This window comes from Trachemys scripta, chromosome 9, assembly GCF_013100865.1.
Source record: "Trachemys scripta elegans isolate TJP31775 chromosome 9, CAS_Tse_1.0, whole genome shotgun sequence".
Taxonomy (NCBI): domain Eukaryota; kingdom Metazoa; phylum Chordata; order Testudines; family Emydidae; genus Trachemys; species Trachemys scripta.
The window spans coordinates 56,132,430-56,156,643 of NC_048306.1; the positions used below are offsets into that span (position 1 = coordinate 56,132,430).

General features: G+C 48.6%; 1 protein-coding gene across 2 annotated transcripts in view; it reads left to right on the plus strand.

The window, feature by feature from the left end:
- The window catches only part of INPP5D (inositol polyphosphate-5-phosphatase D), an 83,263-nt gene that overhangs the window by 38,959 nt on the left and 20,090 nt on the right, over window positions 1-24,214 (plus strand). For both annotated transcript variants that reach the window (XM_034782098.1, XM_034782099.1), the window contains exons 3-12: window positions 879-1,029; window positions 5,521-5,692; window positions 7,135-7,275; window positions 17,955-18,042; window positions 18,829-18,909; window positions 19,095-19,166; window positions 19,487-19,610; window positions 21,720-21,826; window positions 22,554-22,656; window positions 23,559-23,755. In XM_034782098.1, the coding sequence (XP_034637989.1) occupies window positions 879-1,029; window positions 5,521-5,692; window positions 7,135-7,275; window positions 17,955-18,042; window positions 18,829-18,909; window positions 19,095-19,166; window positions 19,487-19,610; window positions 21,720-21,826; window positions 22,554-22,656; window positions 23,559-23,755 (1,236 nt within the window). The remainder of the gene's footprint in view (window positions 1-878; window positions 1,030-5,520; window positions 5,693-7,134; window positions 7,276-17,954; window positions 18,043-18,828; window positions 18,910-19,094; window positions 19,167-19,486; window positions 19,611-21,719; window positions 21,827-22,553; window positions 22,657-23,558; window positions 23,756-24,214) is intronic.

Sequence of the window (24,214 nt, forward strand, 5' to 3'; positions counted from 1 at the left end):
GCTCATGACTCTCTTTGTGCAACACATGCTGAGTGGGTGACAGCAAAATGAGATGTGTGGTCATTCTCTGTTCTTGCCTAAATAGCAACCCAGCTTTGTGGACACCCCACTATAGTATCTCACAGGCATCAGGCAGAGCTTGAAGTCACCTTCATCTTTGTGGGACTTGAACATTTTAATATTTCTTTCCAAATAAAATCAGACTTTTTAAAAACAGAGATAATCCTTTTGGAGTCCCAGCTGACAAGCCCAAGGTTGTGGTTGATGCACCTCTGAAAATCAGGTCACTTGATTTAAATTCCTAAATATGGACTTAGAAAACTAATTCGAGACACTCAAGTGTCAACATTTTAACCTTAAAACTTTGAAAATTTCAATGGTTTGCTGGCCCATTTATTTGAGCCTAATTAAGCCTAGTTATTTGAATACTGAAAGGAATACTAATAGGCGCATTTGATTGTGTTTCTCTTGCAATCTGAAAGTGAAGGGAGATTCCTACCGTGCTCCTTGCTCTCAGTAAGTATGAGAATTGATCCTATCAAAACTTCTGCTTTTATAGATCTTTGTCGCTCTGAAGCCAAACACACTTTAAAATTCAGTGGCCATAGAAGTGGGATCTCTTCCACTTGGCTTCACTGAATCTTTGAGGTTGCTGTTTTTGCTGACGTACATATCTGTTTGTGTTTATATTGTGTGAGCTGTTCTGCACGGAAGCCAGTGGTCAGGTACATGCTGAAAGCTGGGCTGCCTTTCTCTGGACAGTAGTAGTCGATTTTTTCTCTCTCTTTCTTTGCTTTGTCTCCAGTGAGGAGTGACATTTCCGTGGTAGGAACGATCCACAGCGATGTTTGCCAATGTCTGTGTTCTGTGGGTTTCAGGCGTCGGAAGGCGTTCCAGTGAAGTACTTCGACAACTTGGACGAACTGATAGAGTTTTACAAGAAGGAGAACATGGGTCTGGTATGGCACCTGAGATATCCTGTCCAACGGGAAGAGGAGGAGGCAGCTGATGAACCAGAGGAGGATGCGGGTAAGAAATCCAGGGGAAAGGTGGATGGTTTGGACCCTGGAGTGAAACAGACTTGATGTGTGCTGGAGATGATGGGAGTGTTGGCAGGAGTTTTCTTGGAGTTTCTCAGCTTGATTCTCAGCAGTGCTATGTGCCTGCGACTCCTATTGACTGCATTAGGAGGTATGAGTGCTCAGGGCCTCTAACAATCAGGCCCCTTTGGGTATGTCTATTCAGCAGCAGTTCTCAGACTGTGATTCGGGACCCCAAAGTGAGTCACGACCCTGTTTTAAGGTGGTCACCAGGGCTGGCTTAGACTTGCTGGGGCCCAGAACCAAAGCCAAGGGGTGTCAGCCCTGGGCAGCAGGGCTGAGGTTACAGCCCGCCAGTCCTGGATTGAAACCCTTGGCATTTGGCTTTGGCCCCCCATGCCCGGTGTGGTGTGGCTTGTCCTTTGCCCCCCCCCCCCCGGCCCCCAGATAGCAGGGCTCAAAGGGGTTCAGGCTTCAGTCCCCGCTCCTGGGGTCATGTCATAATTTTTGTTGTCAGAAGGGAGTCGCAGTGCAATGAAGTTTGAGAACCGCTGCTATCCAGCAATGTAAGCCTGGGCTCGAGCCTGGGCTCAAGTCTAACCCCTCTTGCATCCACACACCGGTTGTGTTAACCTAGGGCTTGAACCTAGGGGCTCAGGGCCCTGCAGGGTTGGAGGGTCCAAGTCTGTGTTAAGCTGAGACCTAGGGTCTGAGCCCTATTGCTTTCCTGTATGCGTGGCCCCAGCATAACCTGGGTCCTGGAAGTCCTCCGGAGGTATCCCTTAGTCCTCTCTATGCCAACAATCTGTGATGCAGTCTATTGCACTCTATTGCAAATGGAAGCCACTCGTCCCTTTGCAAACGGCAGCACCTCAGATCAGCGTTAAGCCATTGTCTGGTGAACACCAGTCTGTAAGGACACTATCAGAGAGCCTGCAGGGTTTGCAAGGGAGAATGATCAAAAGAAGCTTTTTGCAAAGAAAGCTGCTTCCTGGACACAGGAGCACAGCCAGATTTTGGTGCACGCTGCCCTTATGGGCACCTGAGTCCCATCTATAGCACTGTCACAGTTAGGAAGCAGGCAATAGAGTTTTCCCATAGTGCACCACACTTGTAGGGCTAGCGTGTCGACACTTGGGGTGGGGTGCGGGGTGCACTTGGCACTCTGAGAGAGGGTTACTGTGACTCAGGTCTGTGCTCTGCAATGTGGATGCCAGAGCCGTAGGTTCGAGCAGGGGTCAGAATATCCTTAACCCAAGATTAAAATGCAGTGTAGATGCTCAAGCCCAGGGTTCCCTGACACACACAGCCAACTTGAATCCACTAACCCTAGGCTGCCATTGCTGTGCAGACATAACCTTTATACCTCTGTGCTATGGAGAATATTTCTAACAATTATGAGCTTGTCCAGGGGTGCTTCGATACTACAGTGATGGTTCCTTTACTACTACCTCGTAGACAGTTGGGTGAGAAGGTCCTGGCTGGACCTGGTACTCGCCTCCTGATTTGGCATTTCCACCAGGCCCATAGTGTCAGTAGTGGATTTTCTGACGTAACGTGGTTCAAGGGACCTGCTGTCGGATTTCCTTCTGACTGAGGATGGGGAAACAGGTAGCGCGAGGATGGCTGACCTCCGTTTGTCAGGTTTAAGAAAGAAAGGAAATCATGGACTCCACCTATGTCTATACTACAACGCTGCAATGTTACAAGCTGCAGCAGTGCAGGACATCCTTGCTAGCTGCCTTGTTTTGCATGTACACGTTGCACTGTGTCCATATACAAGACCCACTGCAAGCATTGTAGGGCTGTGGATTGTTGCACCTACCCCATGGTGCCGCATACAGTTCCCTGGAGCTGGGGGAAGAAGGTCTATGGTATAGAATATCTGTGGCACTTATTCGTATTTTTAGTTTGTTCTGTTAGCTGCTGCAAATGGTTCTGTCCCGCACTAAGAGCGGAATCAAGCAGTGGGTTATATTGGCTGCCCCCACCTTCTACACGCTCCCCGGGAATGAGCCACATTCTGTGCAGAGGCACATTAGCTGCCCTTTCTGCTGTGTCTGGAAGATTCATGTTCCATACCACTAGGACAGGATCATGGCATCGCAGGCCAGTTTGAGCCTGCATCTTTGATGTTTGCCATCACGGGTCAGTCCCACGGGAGGACTTTGGTTTTGGCTCAGTGCTCGAAGTGAGGAGCAGTCCTGGAGGAGAGGAGAGAGATTACTGCACTGCTTCATGGGGTTCTCCCCTCCAAAAGAGACGTGAAAGTGAGGACCCTAGTAGCTGTCTGTGGAGTTAAGGGTTCTATACAGTGCTGACCAGAAACATTTTGACTAGCCATTATTTTTATTAGAATGTGCTGATTCTTCAAAATCTAGAAATTCCATGGGTCTATGTTATTTTGATTAAATACCACCAGAAACCAGACAGCGTTCCAATGGAAAACCTGCCGGTTTTCTTGCTAACCTGCCCACACAGCTCCTGAGCAGCCAGGGCACCTAGACTCCATAGCAGGGACTCAAACCCAGGGTGCCTGAGACCCAGGCTAGTGCTGTAACCACTGGACCATCCTTTCTCTCCTCTTTTGTCTGTCTAGAAATGCTGAGCATGACCATGAACCTGATTATCTTCAGGATAAAACCTCTTTGACATAACCTTCCCATTGCGCTCACGCGCGCGCACACACAATCTCACTGATCTCGTGGGGGCTGGAAAATATTGACAATGAAATTTCAATGAGAAAGTGACCCCACTTTTTGCAAAACTATTTGTTATTTTCTCATTTTCTGGCCAGCTCTCAGAATGGGGGAGAGAAGTGCAGGAAGAAGAATAAACAGAAGGGCAGGAAGTTGAAAAAAAGTTCTTGTTGCCACTCTACTTGCCTCTGGCTAGAGCAGTGGTTCTCAAACTTTTGTACTGATGACCCCTTTCACATTTCAAGCCTCTGAGTGCGACCCCTCCTCCCCTTATAAATTAAAAACACTTTACAGTATATTTAACACCATTATAAATGCTGGAGGCAAAGCTGGGTTTGGGGTGGAGGCTGACAGCTCGCAACCCCCCATGTAATAACCTCGCGACCCCCTGAGGGGACCCGACCCCCAGTTTGAGAACCCCTGGGCTAGAGGAAGAGAAGTGAAAATGTGATCTTTTAGTAAGGCCAGTCACACCCACAATTCAGTTTTATAAGGTGCTTAGGTACGATCATTCTGGAGCCATATGAAAGCCTAGAGGATGTCTTTGTCATATACGTTTCATTGTTAAGTCTTCTATCCCTGTGGTATCTAAGCATGGAGATATTGATCTAACTGCAGCACCAATCAGTCATGCTGTTGCTCATTATTTCTTTCTCTCTTTGAGTCACAATGTGCACAGGAGCTATGGACCATTCTTTTCAGGAAAATAAGCATCACTCTCTTATTTTTAAGTACAACCAAGTACTATGTGCATTACAAAGTGATGGGCGATTGTTAACAAGGGTGAATATCATTGGGTTAAGTGCAGCTATAGCCACTTCCCACCAAAGAGACAAGAGTGCTGTCGAATTGAATGGCACGGCTTTGGGGGGGCCTAAGCTGGAGAGAGGAGGGAGTTTTCAGCTGTGATGAATGCACTGAATGCCCCTGTGACAAGGGAGGCTACTCAGGTCACCGTACTGCATTAAATGGAAGAGGTTTATTTACACTTAGCATTCGTTATTATTTCCTTTCTCTGGACATATTTACTAATTTTAGCTGCCCGTTCTCAACCTCTTGGTACTCTCCCCAAACTGCTTCTCCTTGCACTGTGCCTGCCATGGAGATGTAGGAACTCAAATACTGGAGTTCTGTGCCTGGAGAAGCTGCTAATCATGTCAGCGCCCAGCCCTTTTTTTTGTTATGAACAAATGAGGAGTAGGATGGAGACTGCTAAACCCACTTAACCTGAACTAAGTTCAGTTACTGTGGACTGAAGTTAAATCTGTGAGTCTGTCTGTATTTGGCGGAGATATGGCCCCTTATACATCTCCCTCTCCCATGTAGGTCCTGGGCACTGTCCCACTCCACTGACGACCCAGTATAATAATAATGATACCTAGCCATGATATAGCACATGCACATTTTCAAAACACTGCACAAATGTTAATCAATCTTCACAATGATTGGGAAATTTAAGTTAAGTGACTTGACCAAGTCTATTCAATAAGCCAGTGCCAGAGCCCAGGATTATTGCTTATGCATTCTGGGTTCACAGCCCTCAGCTCAACCCACTACACCACACCATTGAGTTCAGTGGGAACAGAACTGGACCCTTATCAATATCAAAGTCTGATCTGATGAAGTTTAGATCTTTTCAGTTCAGCGATTGCAGGCCAGTTAATCTGGATGGATTTTGCACTGACTGCCATTGTGATGCAGATGATATTGTGGGTCAGAATGGGAGGCAAGTGGTCTAGGTGTGTTGCCAAAATTACTTTGTTTCCCTTCCTTCATGTCAGACCCTGTACCAACCCCACCCATATTACCCCCACGACCCTACCTGGTGGCACTCCCGGCAAGCGAGATGAAAGAAGCGTCTCCTCTGAATGAAAATTCCAAGGTGGCAGAAGTCAGCAAACTGTCCCTTTCTGAGACGCTACTTCAGCGGCTGCAGTCCCAGGACACCAGCAGGTGAGCTCTGGTCATTCGCTGCCCCCAGAAACGTAGATAGATGGGCAATAACCAGGACAATAGAATCAACATTGAAGCCCTCTTGGGAGTTGGTAGGGCGCTGCGTTTGGGAAAGATGTCACTGATATTACAGCTATGTCAGTGCACTTTATTGTGGGAGAGGGGCTGTGGGGCCTGCGTCTAATCTCACACTCATTTTACCCCAGTGTAACTCCATGGGCTTCAGAGGAGTTACTCCTGATTTACACAATTAAAGGGAAGTCAGAATCAAGTCCATTCTCTCTTAGACATTAAAGTAATACAGTGGCTACTCCTTAAGGTAGCGCTCATGCTCTGGCATGGAAGAAATGTTCTCTTGAAGTATAAAACAATGTACTGACCTCCCCCATGGAGATATTTCCTAATGTACGATAAGATAATATTGGAGAGAGGCTAGAATAGAAATCATGTGCCTAAACCATAGATATCGTGGGATAGATCCTTAACATGTGCAAATTGGAAAGTCTTCATTGGTTTCAATGGAGTTATGCTGATTTATGCCAGCTGAGGGTCTGGCCCCATCTAAGTATATGGCTATCTAAATACATCACGCACGTGGTAGCCTGTTGAATCTGGACACCCATTCAAGCATTGGAGGAAACTGGTGACATCTAGGGTGACCAGATCCTCAGAGTTAAAAATCAGGATATGTGTCTATGGGCCAGGGCTGGGGGAGCAAGTTACAGCAAAGGGAAGCTAGTTTGGTGTTCTGTCAGGGAGGTAGGACAGGGGGCTGGATGGCTGACTGGCAAGCTGGGAGATATCTATTTTGATTGGCTGTCTTCGCTGTTCCATCTGCCTCCTTGGAAAAGAGCAGCCAGTCAGAACTTTCTGCACTTGCTGAGGGATGAAACAGCCAGTAAACTTTGACTGCTTCATCCCTCAGCACGGGTAGAGGTGCCAATCCCCACTCATCAAGGACCCAGCTGAAGCCTCCAGTCCAGCCTCTGCTTTCAGCTTCTAATCAGGCTTTGTCTGAGGCAGAAGCTTTGAAAAAGGAGTCAGCCATGGAGACATGAGCAAAGGTCCTGGCTCCCCCAACACTCCCAGGCTGTCAGCCGCCAGCCTCTCCACACACCCAAACCTACAGGAGACTTACTAATCACCCCCCACCATAGCTACCTCTCAGTCACGACTGCAACTGCTTATCTCCCACACCAGGGCAGCATTCATCCTATTGCAGTGGGGAATCCCCAGGCAAAGTCTAAGAATTCCATTCCCCCCCCCCAACACCACCACCACTACTACTTAGAAGAGAATATTGACATTGAAGAACAAGGCAAGCCATACAGGAGTATGTCTTAGCTGTGGAGCTTTCTGCTTCAGACAAAACTCAGCTGCCTGGTGGTTGGGGACAGTAGGGGGGAAGCTGGTTTCCTTACCTGCGTCAGTCTTTTTCACAGTGTTTCTGAGGAACACCTCAAGTTAATCCAGGATTATCTGCGAGTTCACATCACCAGCGACTTTGAGATGGTGCAGATGGGCTCCAGCAGTCTCCCACAGCTGAAGAAACTGCTCACAGTGCTCTGCAAAGGGCTTTTCAGGTAACTGGAGCCTAATTTTCAGAGAAGCCAATATAATGTCACAACACTGCCAAAGGCAGGTGGTATTTGAATTGTGAACCCATATTTCCAGCACAGCAAAACTGCTTATCCTTAAAAACGGGTAGTAAGACAACGGTCTCATGGCCTATGGGGTTAAAGGCCAGGAGCCAGATGCTCATGCTCCAGTGAGGGTCAGATGATTTACGCCGCCTGAGATTCTGGCCCTGGGACATTAAATCTGCCTGAAAGACACAGCTGTAGCAGGTAAGATTTTGCTGGGGGTGGTTTCAGTTAACAGAGTATTATTTATTTTATACTTTGTTTAGAAAGAAACAAAGCCAAAATGCATTAAAGGATTAGCTGAATAGCTTAGGAACAGATATAAATGGCACCTCCAGAATCATCAAGTAAAAGTCATATATAAAACCCCCCACATATTGCTGCATGACTATTCTCTCCAAACCCCGACTCTCCTCTCAGTTACAGCAGGGAGAACCTGGGGTGATTTTACTGAAATCAGTTAACATAGTCCAGGTGGAGTGAGCAGAGAAACAGGCCCCTACTCTAGCATGGTTTCCATTACAAGTACCCCTTCCCTATCCAGAGTCCATACCCAGCAAAAGCCCAAGTACCGGTCAGGATCTGATTGCTCCTCAAGCTTCCTCCCTACTCTGAAACAAACAAGGGGCTCAGCCCTCAGATCCCAGGGAAAGCATCTGGATGCCTGACCATCAACAGAGAGGTCCTGTATCTCCACGCTGGCTCAGGGGCCCACAGCACCCTGTTCCACACCAGCTCCTTGGCAGCTAGGCTCCCGTGGAGCAGTGCAGGCAGGGGTACTGCCCTCCAGCACCTGGAACTCACCCCCACAAATTAGAAGAAAGGTCGAAAACATGGGCAGATGCGCCCAAGAACTAATATCGATTCACTGAGCACTAACTTGTGAATGGAATTCCCACAGAGCTGCAAGGAGGAGAATGGGCCAGATCCTCAGCTGGTGTAAATTGGTGTGGCTCAGTTGAAGTGACTGGAGTTATCAAGTTACACCATTTGAGGATTGGCTCAGTGTGCATTCCCCTGCTCTGTAGGCCTGAATCCAGCCCTCCCCAGGGTCCCCAGGGAGGTCGGGGAGTGGGAGGTATGATGCTGCAGAACCAGCACTTCCCTTTCTGTGCCCCTCAGCTGGGTTTCAGTTCTCTACAGCCACGGAGGGGAAGGTCCCATGTGCTCAGTTATTAGCAAACCCTGAATAATGGGATCCCACAGTCAGCAAAATCAGGACCGAATCTTTTCCATTGCTAAACTGTCTCAGATAGGGCTGTGCTGTTATTCCAATGAAGGCCAGGCTGTTTTTTCCCAGAAAGGAGCTCTAACGCATCGCTACTTTGTGCTATCTATGCTTTTTACCCCTCATTGCCCTTCAAGGGGATAAGAAAGTCTTAAAAAAGAAAACCTACCGATATCAAATGTTCTCAAGCATCAAAGCTGCTCTTTCAATTGTCAGCATCCCTTTAACATTTGTAGTGAGAGGGCACAGAAAATCTAGTGCCCACTTCAAACATTACCAGGCCAAATTCTCTACCGGTGAAAGTCCATTGACATCAGTGGAGTTGCACCAACAGACAATTAGCCCCACCTTCCACCCCCTTGTTTAGCGGCATATATTTATGGATTAATCCGTTGTTATCCTGGGAACTAATGACATCTTAATATAATTAGTCTAACTGGGCAGATTTTCAAAGACCTGTGTGATAGGTGAGGTGCAGCAAATGCAATTCTTTTCATGGGCAATCACCCACAGCATGGAGATGGCTAATTATATGTATAATTGACCAATTTGCATATGCAATTTCCCACATGGAAATGCAGGATTCTTTCTTATGAAGGGGACTTGATCTAAAATCCAATGAAGTCAGTGGAAAAACTCCCACTGATTTCAATGGGCTTTGGATCAAGTTCTGGTCACGTACTCAGTTTGCATTGCTCAAGTAGTAAGAGACTTTCAAAATCAGCCCATTGAGCTGACTGGCTGTTTGAAAATGGAATGGATTTGATATATCCCATCCAATTCCTTCTCCCTCCTGCAATTTCCTGCCAAAATCCGTACCAATAACCTCAGTATCATTTCATTTTGGTGGATTTGCCTTCTCAATTTTCCTGTGAATTCCTAATAACTTTAGGCAGTTTCTCCTTCTTTGTCTTCCATATCAATCAGCTTTCTCTAATAAACCTCTCTCCTGCAGATCAGATTTTCTCAGGAGTGTGTGCATTCCAGCCATAGAACCCAGCATTCTCCTGTAATTTACTAATTTTCAAATATCTGGGCACTTAATTGCTTTATGTAGCTCCCTTAATCTCTGCGATAGCTTGCAGCCTCTCTAGCTGAATCCCCCTATCAAGATGCTGAAATTTAATTTGTTCTGTGACATTACCTAATTTTAGGTTTCATTCACCTCAGCTTCTTTCCCAGCTGCATTGAGGGATTCAGCCTGAAATCTGCAGCTAGTTCTCAGGCTGTTTCTCAGACATCTGTGTTTTCTTTTTCTTAACTGGATTCAGTACCTTTTATTATTTTCACAAAGCCTTAGGGAGGGGAAAAATTGCAAATCGCAGACTCAATTGGCACTAATGCCCTATCTTTAATTGTATAATGTCTCTCCCTTGCCCCCTCTAATCTCACATAGTTTAGGGACGGGTGAGATATCATCTTTTACTGGACCAGCTTCTCTTGGTGAAAGAGACAAGCTTCTGAGCTGACACAGAGCTCTTCTTCGGGTGACCTGAAGACTTTAAGGAGAGCTCTGTGTCAGCTCAAAAGCTTGTCTCTTTCAGAAGTTGGTCCAGTAAAAGATATCACATCACCCACCTTGTCTCTCTAATATCCTGAGACCAACATGGCTACATCAACATTGCATATAGTCCAGGGATAGCCGTTGTCAGACCCAGGTGACACCGCATTCAGTGTAAAGGCTGAGATCACCCACGAGTTACCCATCAAGAAATGCAGGGCCAGCATCTGAGCTGTGGCTAAGGAGCACTCCACATAGCTGAGCGGGAGCACGGAAGGGCTGTAGAGTACCTTTTACGCCCCTGACTCCCCTGCTCCTTAGCCAGCTCCGCAAAGGGCCAACTCCTGGCATGAATTAGAGCAGTCTGAAGGTTGTTTTCAACTGCACCAGCTACTACTGGTCTCCAGGGTCACCAGGCTGTAAGGATGCCCAGGCCAAGTACTCTGCCTCCGGAGCGGAGGTATAGGGAGGGGCAGGGAGGCTGCAAGAACAGTGGCTAAACCTCTCCCAGAGATTCCCATAGTCAGGGGGAATCCTCGGTGGGCTAAGAAAAGCTTTAGGGGGAACTTTGGGCCAGCACAGCCACGGATCTTCCTGCAGATGTATGAGGAGATATTCCTCATTCAGAATTCCTTAAAGGGTTTGGGTGGACATATTTCACAGTGCGAGTTATTTGTGAGCTGTTCAGCTTGACTGTTGTTTCAGGCAATCACTTCATCATTCCCTACATGATCGATCACCTAAATTACATGGTGTTATTTCTGCTCTCTGATTGCATGACTCCCACAAGGAGCTTTTAAGATGGCTGCTCAAACACTTCTGGCGCCAATACTTATGCAAATACAGATGGACAGAAGTGTTCGTGACACTTCCTGTGAAGATTCTCATGAATAAAATTTTACTCACACAGCAGTTCAAAGGAAGAAAACCAAAGAGGTGTGAATGTAATTAAAACCACTTTGTGGTTTGGTTGAGCACAAATGCCAGTAAATACCCTTCTGCATTCTTCCTCAAGTCTGACCTGTGCGTTACATTAAGCTGCACTTCATGGTAAAGGGCCTCAGAGAGGGCCACTCTCACGTAAGAAACGGCCAAGCAGCGGGTTTTTCTGTGGTTGCTGTTGTTCAGAAATGTACGGTCTGTGCTGCACATCGCTTCAAAGTAGATATATTCTAATTGTTTCCTAGTGGTTTGTCTAGTAGAATTTCTCCCAGTGCTTCTAATACCACCTCTTTTCTGACAGGGCCTGAACTAAAGTCTGCTGATGTTAATGGGAGTCTTAGGGAGGTTAGGATAACTTAAAAGGTTCAAAGCAGAACAGTTTTGTGACACAGAACTGAGAGCCTAGGAGGGCTGGGCTCCCAGTTCCACCACAGACTTCCTGGATGACCTTGGCAAGTCACTTAGGCTGAAATTTCAAATGTAGGTGCCTAGCTTAGGCCATTGAATACACATTTAGGCACCTAAATAAGTAGCTTGATTTTCAGAGACCACAGGTGCATGCTCACTGTTGCACCTTTTCCAGAGAACTAGATGGAGAAACTGGTGCATTCGTACCTATAACAGTGAGGGGACTTGTTAGTGCTGGCTACTAATTAGGCACAATGCCGCATCGTTCTCCATGTTCATCTTGGCCTGCAGGACTGTCACCTAGTTGCTCTGCCAGTACTAAGTCTGGTCATTAGCAGACAGTGACATTTGTGCCAAGTTCGCACAAAGATTTTGTGATGGACAAGCATCCTCTGGGCTCACTAAATTCATTTCATTTGTAACCTACCCTTGATTTGAATTTAGGAAATTAAAGCCTGGTTCATTTTACATCCACAGTTCCACTCGTCCCCTTATTGCATTTGTTGAAAAATATATCTGTGTATTTCCTCCTTCACTGGTGGTACTGTGCTGCCCCAGCTTCTGGAGCTGTAAGGAGTTCTGTTCAAATGAGCTGTTGCTGGTGCATTAGCTGACATCCTAACCCTGCTGCACTGTCCTGATCTTTCAGGGTTGGCACTGACCTCACTGGGTATGTCTAGACTGCAATCAGAGGTGTGATTACAGCTCAGGCTTGCATACCCACACTAGCTTTAATCTAGCTGGCATGTCTATGAATAGCAGCATAGGTGGGGTGGCAAGGGCTTCAGCGTGAGCTGTAGGAGCTTGCTGGGCAGCTTGGGGATATACTCAAGTTGAAGGCCTGGTCTACACTACGGGTTTAGGTCGACTTTAGCAGCGTTAAACCGAATTAAGCCTGGACACGTCCACACAACGAGGCCCTTTCTTTCGACTTAAAGGGCCCTTTAAACCGGTTTCTTTACACCACCTCCGACGAGGGGATTAGCGATAAAACCGGCCTTTGCGGGTCGGAATTGGGGTAGTGTGGACGGAATTCGATGTTATTGGCCTCCGGGAGCTATCCCACAGTGCTTCATTGTGACCGCTCTGGACAGCGCTCTCAACTCAGATGCACTGACCAGGTAGACAGGAAAAGACCCGCGAAGGTTTGAATTTCATTTCCTGTTTGCCCAGCGTGGAGAGCACAGGTGACCACGCAGAGCTCATCAGCACAGGTAACCGTCATGGAGTCCTCCCAGGATCGCAAAAGAGCTCCAGCATGGACCGAACGGGAGGTACGAGATCTGCTCGCCATATGGGGAGATGAAGCAGTGATAGCTGAACTCCGTAGCAGTAAAAGAAATGGAAAAGTATTAGAAAAGATCTCCAAGGCCATGAAGGACCGAGGCCATAACAGGGACACACAGCAGTGCCGCGTGAAAATTAAGGAGCTAAGGCAAGCCTACCACAAAGCCAGAGAAGCAAACGGAAGGTCCGGGGCAGAGCCGCAAACTTGCCGCTACTACGCGGAGCTGCATGCGATCCTAGGGGGTGCAGCCACCACTACCCCAACCGTGTGCTATGACTCTCTCACTGGAGAAACACACAGGGAAGATGGTTCGGGGAACGAGGAAGATGACGATGGAGGTACTGTAGGTAGCTCACAGCAGCAAGGAAGCGGAGAAACCGGTTTCCCCAACAGCCAGGATATGTTTGTGACACTGGACCTGGAACCAGTAACCCCCGAACTCACCCAAGACCCTCAGGGCACACAGGAGACCTCTGGTGAGTGTAACTTTGTAAATATTTGTAAACATTACAAAAAAAAGCAAGCAAGTCTGTTAACGTGTATGGGGATGGAGCGGAAATCCTCCAGGGACATCTCCAGAAAGCTCTCCTGGTTGAAATGGGGTGATTTTATTAAGGGGGACATTCAGAGGCGCCCGTTCCTGCTATTCGGACCAGAAATGTTCCCCGCTGTTAACCACGCGGTGGGGGGGAGGGGTGAAGTGATCATCCCAGAGAATCGTGTGTGTGTGTGTGTGGGGGGGGGTGGTTTACTTGTGTTTGTGCCGCATGTTAACCGGGAAACCGCAGCCCCCTCCTTTTACATTGAAACCCCATTTTAAATGGACAACCCAATTCATCCTTGAGATGGGAAATGCGCTGCTGTTTGCAACCTTTCCCGCATGTTAAGAAGGTTAAATAAGCCAAAACACTGTGGCCTACGATGGCTGCCTGCAAGCCGAAATATGCGACCTTGTAATGAAAGAGTGTACCCATTGTTCCCTAAAATGTGTCTTTTTTAACCACCTCTCCCTTCTCCTCCACCAGCTGCAAATGTTTCTCCTTCGCAGAGGCTCGTGAACATTAGAAAGAGAAAACGTAAGACGAGGGACGAGATGTTCACGGAGCTGCAGATGTCCTCCCACGCTGATAGAGCACAGCAGAATGCGTGGAGGCAGTCAATGTCGGAGATGAGAAAAGTCCAACATGAACGAGAGGAGAGGTGGCGGGCTGAAGACGATAGGTGGCGTCAGCTTGCAGACAGACGGCAAGAGGCAATGCTCCGTCTGCTGGAGCATCAAAGTGATATGCTCGAGCGTATGGTTGAGTTGCAGGAAAGGCAGCAGGAGCAGAGACCGCCGCTACAGCCCCTGTGTAACCAACAGCCCTCCTCCCCAAGTTCCATAGCCTCGTCACCCAGACGCCCAAGAACACGGTGGGGGGGCCTCCGTCCACCCAGTCACTCCACCCCAGATGATCGCCCAAGCATCAGAAGGCTGGGCTTCAATAAGAGTTAAAGTTTTAAAATGCAGTGTGTCCTTTTCCATCCCTCCTCCCCCACCCATCCCTGCTACCTTGGCAATTATCCACCTACCTCTGTAAGGAACTAATAAAGAATGCATGAATGTGAAAAAACAATGACTTTATTGCCTCTGCAAGCGGGAGGGGAGGGGAGGGTGGGGTGGGGTGGTTGGTTTACAGGGAAGTAGAGTGAACCGGGTCGGGGGGGGGGTTGGAGGGTTCATCAAGGAGAAACAAACAGAAGTTTCACACAGTAGCCTGGCCAGTCACAAAACTCGTTTTCAAAGCTTCTCTGATGCGCACCGCGCCCTGCTGTGCTCCTCTAACCGCCCTGGTGTCTGGCTGCGCGTAATCAGCGGCCAGGCGAGTTGCCTCAACCTCCCACCCCGCCATAAATGTCTCCCCCTTACTCTCACAGATATTGTGGAGCGCACAGCAAGCAGCAATAACAATGGGGATATTCTTTTCGCTGAGGTCTGAGCGAGTCAGTAAGCTGCGCCAGCGCGCTTTTAAACGTCCAAATGCACATTCCACCACCATTCGGCACTTGCTCAGCCTGTAGTTGAACAGGTCCTGACTCCTGTCCAGGCTGCCTGTGTATGGCTTCATGAGCCATGGCATTAAGGGGTAGGCTGGGTCCCCAAGGATCACGATAGGCATTTCAACATCCCCAATGGTCACTTTCTGGTCCGGGAAGAAAGTCCCTTCCTCCAGCTTTCGAAACAGAGCAGAGTTCCTGAAGACGTGAGCATCATGTACCTTTCCCGGCCATCCCACGTTGATGTTGGTGAAACGTCCCTTGTGATCCACCAGGGCTTGCAGCAGCATTGAAAAGTACCCCTTGCGGTTTATGTAGTCGGTGGCTTGGTGCTCCGGTGACAAGATAGGGATATGGGTTCCGTCTATGGCCCCGCCACAGTTTGGGAATCCCATTTCAGCAAAACCATCCACTATTGACTGCACGTTGCCCAGAGTCACTACCCTTGCTATCACCAGGTCTTTCATTGCCCTGGCAAATTGGATCACAGCAGCCCCCACAGTAGATTTGCCCACTCCAAATTGATTCCCGACTGACCGGTAGCTGTCTGGCGTTGCAAGCTTCCACAGGGCTATTGCCACTCGCTTCTCAACTGTGAGGGCTGCTCTCATCTTGGTATCCTGGCGTTTCAGGGCAGGGGAAAGCAAGTCACAAAGTTCCATGAAAGTGCCCTTACGCATGCGAAAGTTTCGCAGCCACTGGGAATCGTCCCATACCTGCAGCACGATGCGGTCCCACCAGTCTGTGCTTGTTTCCCGGGCCCAGAATCGGCGTTCCACGGTATCAACCTGCCCCAGTAACACCATGATTTCCACATTGCTGGGGCCTGTGCCTTGTGAGAGGTCTATGGCCATGTCAATTTCCTCATCACTCTCGTCGCCGCGCTGCAATCGCCTCCTCGCCTGGTCCGGATTTCGCCTTGGCATGTTCTGGCTCTGCATGTACTCCAGGACAATGCGCGTGGTGTTCATAGTGCTCATAATTGCCGCGGTGATCTGAGCGGGCTCCATGATCCCAGTGCTAGCTATGGCGCCTGGTCAGAAAAAAGGCGCGAAAGTAGTATCTGATGGACCAGGAGAAGGAGGGCGGGAGGGAGGGAGGGCCGAGTGACGACATGGCGTACAGGTACAGGAACAGGGAGAAACACAAACAACTGTCACACAGAATGGTCCCCCCAAAGATTAAACTGGAAACCCTGGGCTTAGCAGGCCGTTGATTTCACGGAGGAAGGGGAAGCAAATGAACACAGAACAAATCTATTTTTTACATCTTAAGGTGGCAGCCGACGCTGCAGCATGAGTGACAGCCATACCAGTATGACGATGACGGGTACCAATCATAATATGCCATCATCTGCCAAAAGGCAAGGGGCTGCTGCTGTGTAGCAATGCAGCCCCACGTCTGCCAGCCCCACGTCCGCCAGCACCCAGCATCGCCCTCGGCCTCTTCTGGGTGCTTAGCAGACAATATTGGGCAATTGGCAGAAAATAGTATATTATGACTGGTAACCGTCATCATCGAAACAGTAGCATGTCTGCCCAGGTGGCCATGATTGACAGCCATACCAGTACGACGACGACGGGTACCAGTCATAATATACCATCGCCTGCAAGGGGCTGGTGCAATGCAGCACTACGGCTGCCAGCCCCACGGCTATCACTCATGCTACACCGTCTACCGCCAAAAGGCAGTTAGCAGCTGCTGCTGTGTAGCAATGCAGTCCCACGTCTGCCGGCACCCAGAGGACATATGGTGACGGTGAGCTCAGCTGAGCTGAGCGGGCTCCATGCTTGCCGTGGTATGTTGTCTGCACAGGTAACCCAGGTAAAAAGGCGCGAATCTATTGTCTGCCGTTGCTGTGACGAGGGGGGAGGGGCCTGACGACATGTACCCAGAACCGCCCGCGACACTGTTTTGCATCATCCGGGCATTGGGATCTCAACCCAGAATTCAAAGAAAAGGCGCGAACCGCTTCTCGGCTCGAGCTGTGGCGCAAACGTAGTATCTGACGGCCTAGGGGAAGGAGGGAGGGGGGCCGAGTGACGACATGGCGTACAGGCACAGGGAATTAAAATAAAGAACGGTGGCTGTGCATCAGGGAGAGACACAAACAACTGTCACAGACTGGTCCCCCCCAAAGATTAAACTGAAAACCCTGTTGACGGAGGGAGGGGGAAGCAAATGAATACAGAGAAAATCTATTTTTTACATCTTAAGACGACGGTGCAGCGTGACTGATAGCCCTCGGCATCTTTCTGGGTGCTTGGCAGCAAATACTGGGCGGTGTATGACGATGGTCTTCAGGCCTATTGTACGAGCTGCTGCTCAGGGAAGACTCTGCTAACGTGCGATGACCCGACTTGTAATAGGCCGGCTAACAGTCATAATACACCATTTACTGCCAAAAGGCAAGCCCCACGGCTGCCAGCACCCAGATCGCCGATGAAGGCTACCAGTCTACTGCACCGTCTACCGCCAAAAGGCAGTTAGCAGCTGCTGCTGTGTAGCAATGCAGTCCCACGTCTGCCGGCACCCAGAGGACATATGGTGATGGTGAGCTCAGCTGTGCTGAGCGGGCTCCATGTTGTCTGCACAGGTAACCCAGGTAACCCAGATAAAAAGGCGCGAATCTATTGTCTGCCGTTGCTGTGACGGGGGAGGGAGGGGCCTGACGACATGTACCCAGAACCGCCCGCGACACTGTTTTGCATCATCCGGGCATTGGGATCTCAACCCAGAATTCCAAGGGGCGGCAGAGACTGCGGGAACTGTGGGATAGCTGTGGGATAGCTACCCATAGTGCAATGCTCCGGAAGTCGACGCTAGCCTCGTACTGTGGACGCGGTCTGCCGACTAGGGCACCTAGAGCATTTTATTGTGTGGACATACACAATCGGCTGTATACAACCGATTTCAATAAAACCGGCTTCTATAAATTCGAACTAATTTCGTAGTGTAGACATACCCGAAGCCAGGCCACTACGTCTTCACTGCTATTCTTAGCTGCGCTAGCTAGAATAAAGCTCGCGTGGTTCTGTCTACCCATGCTGCATTCATCCCCCTAATGCAGTGTAGACACCCACATTCACTCCATACTGACTATGTATCATTAACTGGTTTTGTGCTTTATCCTTCTTTCGTTGCCCCATGTGACCTTGCCCCAGATTCCCCACACAAACCCTGCAGTGACCTTTGACATGTCTTTGTATTCTCAGTGAAGCATCTCGGACTCTCCCTTCCCTGGAGTCCATCCAGAAGGTGTTTGACCAGCAGCTGCCCCCTGGTATCCATCAGCGTTCTCAAGTAAGTTCTACTGGAAGAAGTGGGGAAAGGCGGCCAAGGAGGAGTGATAGTGTCTGTCAGGCACAGACGGGGAAGGGAGGCCTTTCTGAGCTTGGGACACAACAATGACCATGAATTTAGATGATGGGTTAACACTTTTGTTCTCTTTAGCTTGTTTCTGGCTGCAGTGCACTGGGCACACAGTGAGTTATTTAACCACTGATTCAGCTAGCTCATAGTCTTCTCCACTCTCTCCCATCCCCCTGTCCCAAAGAGAGAGTGCAGCAAAGTGCCTCAGTCATTCCTACTTCCAACCTCCATCAGCCTGTGACCCAGAATTGCAAATTTGTCCTTCCATCAGCTTAACTCCTCTGGATGGTCAGTGTCTTTTTGTGACAAACGCTTCCCTCCTTCCACCAAGCCACCTCGATCCTGTGTCCAACCTCTTCTGTCCTGCGGCCCAGAAAACCAGAAGTCCAATCTGCATGTTCAACCCATGGCCCAGTAATACAAATCTGTCTTTCTGTCATCAACCATCCAACTCTTCTGCGCGTCCAGCCTCCTCTGACCTATGTACTGGGTTGGCAAGGTTGTCCTCCCACCAGCCCAACTTTCCTGCACGTTAGGTCACATTCTGTGCCACTGTGCTTCACGTTACAGATTAAACTTAGATGACGTAAAACACACTGCTGCTAACAGCTGTTTCTGGAAGGTGGTGTGAACTCTGAGCTTCTTTGGGTCTGGTACTCATGGTTCTCTCTCTCTCTCTTTTTTTTCTTCTTCTTTTTTTAATGCTATTGTTACCAGTTGCTTGGGGAAGCCAGTCCAGTCAATGTTGTGTTGAAGCTCAATCAACTGATCTCTTTGCTGTCCTCGGCTGAAGAAAAGGTAGAGATGTATAACTATCTTGTGTTCCCATGCTTCTGGCTTTATTTATGCTTCTTTCATCATCAGTGAAATCCACCTCTGTAATGAGAATTCTCCTGCGATGCCTTTATTACTCCCTTTTCTGATCCCCCTCAAGTGAAGTGTAGAGTCACCAAATAGATACCCATATGCATGAATTTTTACAGGTGAAAACACTGTTGATTGAAGGACCTGATTCAACACATCGGCGTTCTCTCATCCCTCCTGTAACCTTTGAGGTAAATAGACTTTGTCAGCAATGCTTATCATACTACAGAAGAACACAAGACATGTAGGAATGTCTCGGTGTCTTAAGTTTCTGGATACTATGCTCTGCTACAGTAGAGATAATACAGTTATATCTCAGTGCCTGGGGTCCCTTGGTGCTCTATGGTACTATAGTAGGGGCCATGTCTTAAAGCTCTCTGTTTGGAGTGATGTAAGTGGGTCAGGTCATACAGATGTTTCTCTGTGCATTGATTTAGGTATTGCTTTTCCTAGTACAATTGACTGAGGTTTAGAAAAATGGCTTATGAGAAATCTCTCCCTTTTCCAATAGGTGAAAGCAGATTCTCTAGGAATTTCCCAGAAAATACACCTCAAAGTTGATGTGGAGCTGGGGAAATTGATTATTAAGAAAGCCAAGGATGGTCCTGAAGACAAGTTCTATAACCATAAGAAAAGTAAGTTACCCTGAGTCACAAATAAGGGGTTAGTCCTCTAGATCCCAATGGGAATTTTGTCATTGACTTCAGTGGGAGCAAGGTTTGGTCCAATGTGTATATTAGTCTGTTACGCTGAGAGTTTGGTTCTACTGCAAGGCACCAGTAAACCTAGATTGCTTGTCTCCAAGGCAGTTTTCAGTGAATGGGAAGTCAATGCTGTGGTAAATGGCTCTTTCTGAGAGTTAGTTTACAGTCCCATCGCTTTCAGTTAAGTTAAGACAATGGCAGCATGTCTGCAAGGAAAACAGCGTCCCTTGATCAAAGGTATTTCCAATTTCTGCCTAGTATAGATCAAGGAGATAAGCCGCAAAGCTATAAACATCTCAGAGATGTTAGGCCAAAACTGGAGTGAGTCCATCTCTTTCCTAGGTAAAAGAGTCTGTTTGGAAAAGTAATGTCTTGAGAAGGCATTCGTGTCCTTGCTCTCAAGATCAGTGCTCAGCCAGTGGCTGTTTGGGCTGCTGTCAGGTTTGTTACTTGGGCCTGGTCTGCACAATTTAGGTCAACATTGCTATGGCGTTCAGGGTGTGAAAAATCCATACCCCAGAGTGCTGTAGCTAGACCCACCTCATCCCTGGTGTAAATGCTGCTAGGTTGGCAGATGAATACTTCCGTTGACCTAGCTGCTGTTGCTCGGGTAAGTAGAGTTCCTACAGTGACAGAAAAACTTCTTTGGTCGCTGTAACCTACACAATGCCATAACTATGCTGCTGTAGCACCTGCAGTGTAGCCATGGTGTTAGTGTCATTAGGGGAGAGCGGTGGTAGTTGTTTGTTTGCTGTGAAAGCCCATTTAAAACAGTTCTCTTTATCCCTGGTTAGGTCCCTGCTAAAACAATTGGTGAAAGCTTTTTATTAGGGAAAAGTTATTTTTCCAATTCCCCTCTGGCCTCTAACTCCAAACACCGCAGAGATTAGCAGAGGCAGAACTATCAACTCAGGCTCCATCCTCACTAGGAAAACGATTCATTACTGACCATAGTTTTGAGCTACACCTCCACCGCTGATTTTCTCCAGCTGGAGTTCAGAATTGCTTAGCTGCTGATGTACATGGGACCGAACCATCTTCATCATCAGATCAGCTTTCACCTTCCCTTTCACAGATGCTCACAGGAAGGCGTATAAATTGTCTGCTTGGGATGCAGAAAGGGCACGAGGTTGGGTTGAACACCAGGCAGAAGGAGCTATTTGTGACTCTTGATTTCAGGGTATAAATGTAACCCCTGGAGGGAAGTCCCTTGCTGACTGCACCTGCATGTTATTTCTGCTGAGCCATTCCAACAGCTGTGTGAGAGCACTACACTGACCAGCTGAACAGAACTAATCAAAACGCTGAGAAATGGCCAGACTTAAAGGACCAGATTGTCTCTGGTACTGCTGCACAAGAGGAGCTCTCCTCCTTCCCCCATGTGTACCATAGAGGCCTAGCAACAATTGCAGTCCCTGCACATCAGGAACAGTTATTAGAGCTGAAGTACTGTTGGTGGGTCTCAGTGCTGAAGCCACTGAAACCGTCTTTGCCATGTTTTTGGTTCCAGGCTCTGTATAAACCCTTTTTCAGAGGCAGAATTGACCAGGGCCGCCCAGAGGGGGGGCAAGTGGGGCAATTTGCCCCAAGCCCTGCAGGGGCCCCGTGAGCCCTGGCCGAGAATCCCTTTCCTGGCTAGAGGTGCCTTTTTAATTTTTACTTACCCAGTGGCGGTCCGGGTCTTCGGTGGCATTTCGACAGCGGGGGGCCCTTCAGTGCTGCCGAAGACACGGAGCAACTGAAGGACCCGCCGCTGCAAACTCAGAGCGCTGCCCAATGAGTATGTCCACTCCCCCGCTTTGCCCCAGGCCCCCTGAATCCTCTGGGCGGCCCTGGAATTGACAGGAATGTGTGCTCAGCGGGGGTCTCCCAATGCAGGGCAAAGAGAGCCTCAGATTTCTGAATGAGTAATCTCTGGGAGCATGCTGCTTCCTGCGGCCAGTTCTAGTGAGCAGAGGAGGATTTCTCTGGGACTCTGGTTTCTGCAGATACAGTTTCTGGGACTCTGGTTTCTGCAGTTGACCACCAGCCTCTGCTTAGTTCTGCAGCTCATCAAGTCCCAGAAGTTCCCTAACAAACTGGTGATCGTATTGGAGACTGAAAGAGAGAAAACGCAGCGGAAAGAATATGTTTTCGCTGACTCTAAGGTACACGACAATGTCTTTCCTCACTTTATCCCAGAAGCACCGGGATGGGCCTGAGGGCAATGATCCTTGGCACAGGACTAACCAGGGCATTTATAGGATTTTAATCTGCTCTGCATAAGTGAGATTGATCATATAATGTGGGAGCATCCAGCAAATGCAGGAGAGAATGGAGGACACGTGCAGCAACAGTGCAATAATAACCCCTGCTATACCAATGAAGGTCTGGGAAAGGGAAGGAGGCAGATTAGGGCTGCGCCATTCATTGGATGCTCAGTGGCTGGCAAAAGGCAGGAGTCAGTCATGGAGAATTACACCAGAATCATTCACCAGCCTTGAATCCCGCTTGTCTAGACTAGGATATCAGAGTGTGATGTAACACATGCTAGCTTCCGTGTTTGGAAACTCCAGTATAGACAAGGCACACTGCCTTTACCATGTGCTAGGCTTTAACCTGACCAGTTTAACACATGTCAGAGTAGTACATTGCCTTGTCTACACTAGGCTTTTAGAACATGCTAGTTAATACATACTAACAACACACCTTTTCTTCTAAGAAGGTACCATAAACAAAGCAACCTCCCTGCAGACTAGTAGAGATAAGGCTGATCTTTCCTTTAGATATTCTGGGCACTTCCCTAGTCAATTAGTTCTTCTTTCAGAAGAAGCTGAGATTCTGGTTACTGAGACAGCCCGCTCATTAGTTGTCTCTCTGTTCCTCTGGGTGTAGAAAAGAGAAGGGTTCTGCCAGCTTCTGCAGCAGATGAAGAATAAACACTCTGAGCAACCAGAGCCTGACATGATCACCATCTTCATTGGGACCTGGAACATGGGTATGTGCTGCCTTCTCATCTAGTTCTTCGTACGTTCCTCCAGACACTTATTTCGAGCTTGACATTGGCCTGCTTCCACATGGGGACTGATGGACTCTGCATTTCCTATTCACTCAGTAAGGGACTCGCTCACAGGGACCGTGTTCCACTGGGACAGGAGAGGAATTGAGTCTCTAGGTTTTTGCATGCACCGTGGCCCCTTTGCATTGCTCCAGCATAAAGGGGCCATAATGCCAATGTGACCATGGTCGGGTGAAAAGGAGGGTGTCCAGTCACTGCACTCCAGCTATTTCTGCATGTGATTAGGAGAAACCACCCTCCTCGGGATTGAAAAGAGAATTTAACAGCAGGGCTCTTTGTCTGGGGAATCCCAAATTAATCTGTTTTTCCCATTTGGGGAATGTGCATTTGTTCTGATGGCTGTGAGCTGATAGGTTAATGCCATTAATCTCACAGTCCCTGATCCTCAGCTGCAGCCACAATGAACTCAGGGCAGCTGACGGCTGGGGGAAAAGGCAAGTTTTATGCCACCCTTGCAGCTCCACAGCCTTGGAGCTGTCTTTGGAATGTCCCAGCCTCGAGCCAAATAGCCAGTGACAGCTGGCTGCCAGTGGCTTCCATTGGCAGCTCCAACAGATAGGAATTGTCAGAGCACAGAGATGTTCCTGCCAATGCCCCCTTTTCCCCAGGAATGAGGTGGCATAGCACCAACTCCATCATCTAGGGCTTCCCCTCTGCCGGGCCCATAGTACGTCATTTGGGCATAAAGTCCGTTGTCTCCCCCTGCACATGTGCATAGCTCCATAGGTTTGTGTGCCTTTTTATCCCCATGCTATGTGTAGCCTCGAGGTTTTGACGGCAAGTGTTTTTGACTCACTGTGGTTTTGGATTTGCTGCTAAAGGTGCTGCTCCTCCTCCAAAGAAGATCACATCCTGGTTTCTCTCCAAGGGGCAGGGAAAGACCCGGGATGACTCCGCTGACTACATCCCCCATGACATTTATGTCATTGGCACCCAGGAGGACCCCCAAGGGGAGAAGGAATGGCTGGAAGTTCTGAGACAATCCTTGCAGGAAATCACCAGTATCAGCTTTAAAATGGTGAGGAATCATGTCAGCTCAGAGCAAAGTGAGGATAGCACACTCCCCTAGCAGCTAGGAGAGACCCAGGAATAACCAGCCTCCAGCCCACGCCTCCCTGTTCTTGAAGCACCACATTACTGGGACCATCCTGCTGACAGAGAGGGGACTGAATATGTCTATGGACTCCATTTCTTTTGAATCAGCTAGATGGCGAAGGCATTGTTGGAGCAGTCTGAGTCTGAGCACAGAGCCAGCCCCAGTGCTCCCAGTGCCTTCCAACTGGGGCGTGAAGGATGGATCTTGGCCTTGGATCCACCCCTTCCCCCACAGTAGCACACTTACCTGCAATTAGGCCATTGTGCCATGGGAACGGCCCTCTTAGAGGAGAACATTTTTAAATTATTGGCATATCTTTTGAGACTGCTCTGGCCTCTCTCTCTCTCTGTGGACTCTGGCACTTTTTATTCCAGGTTATAA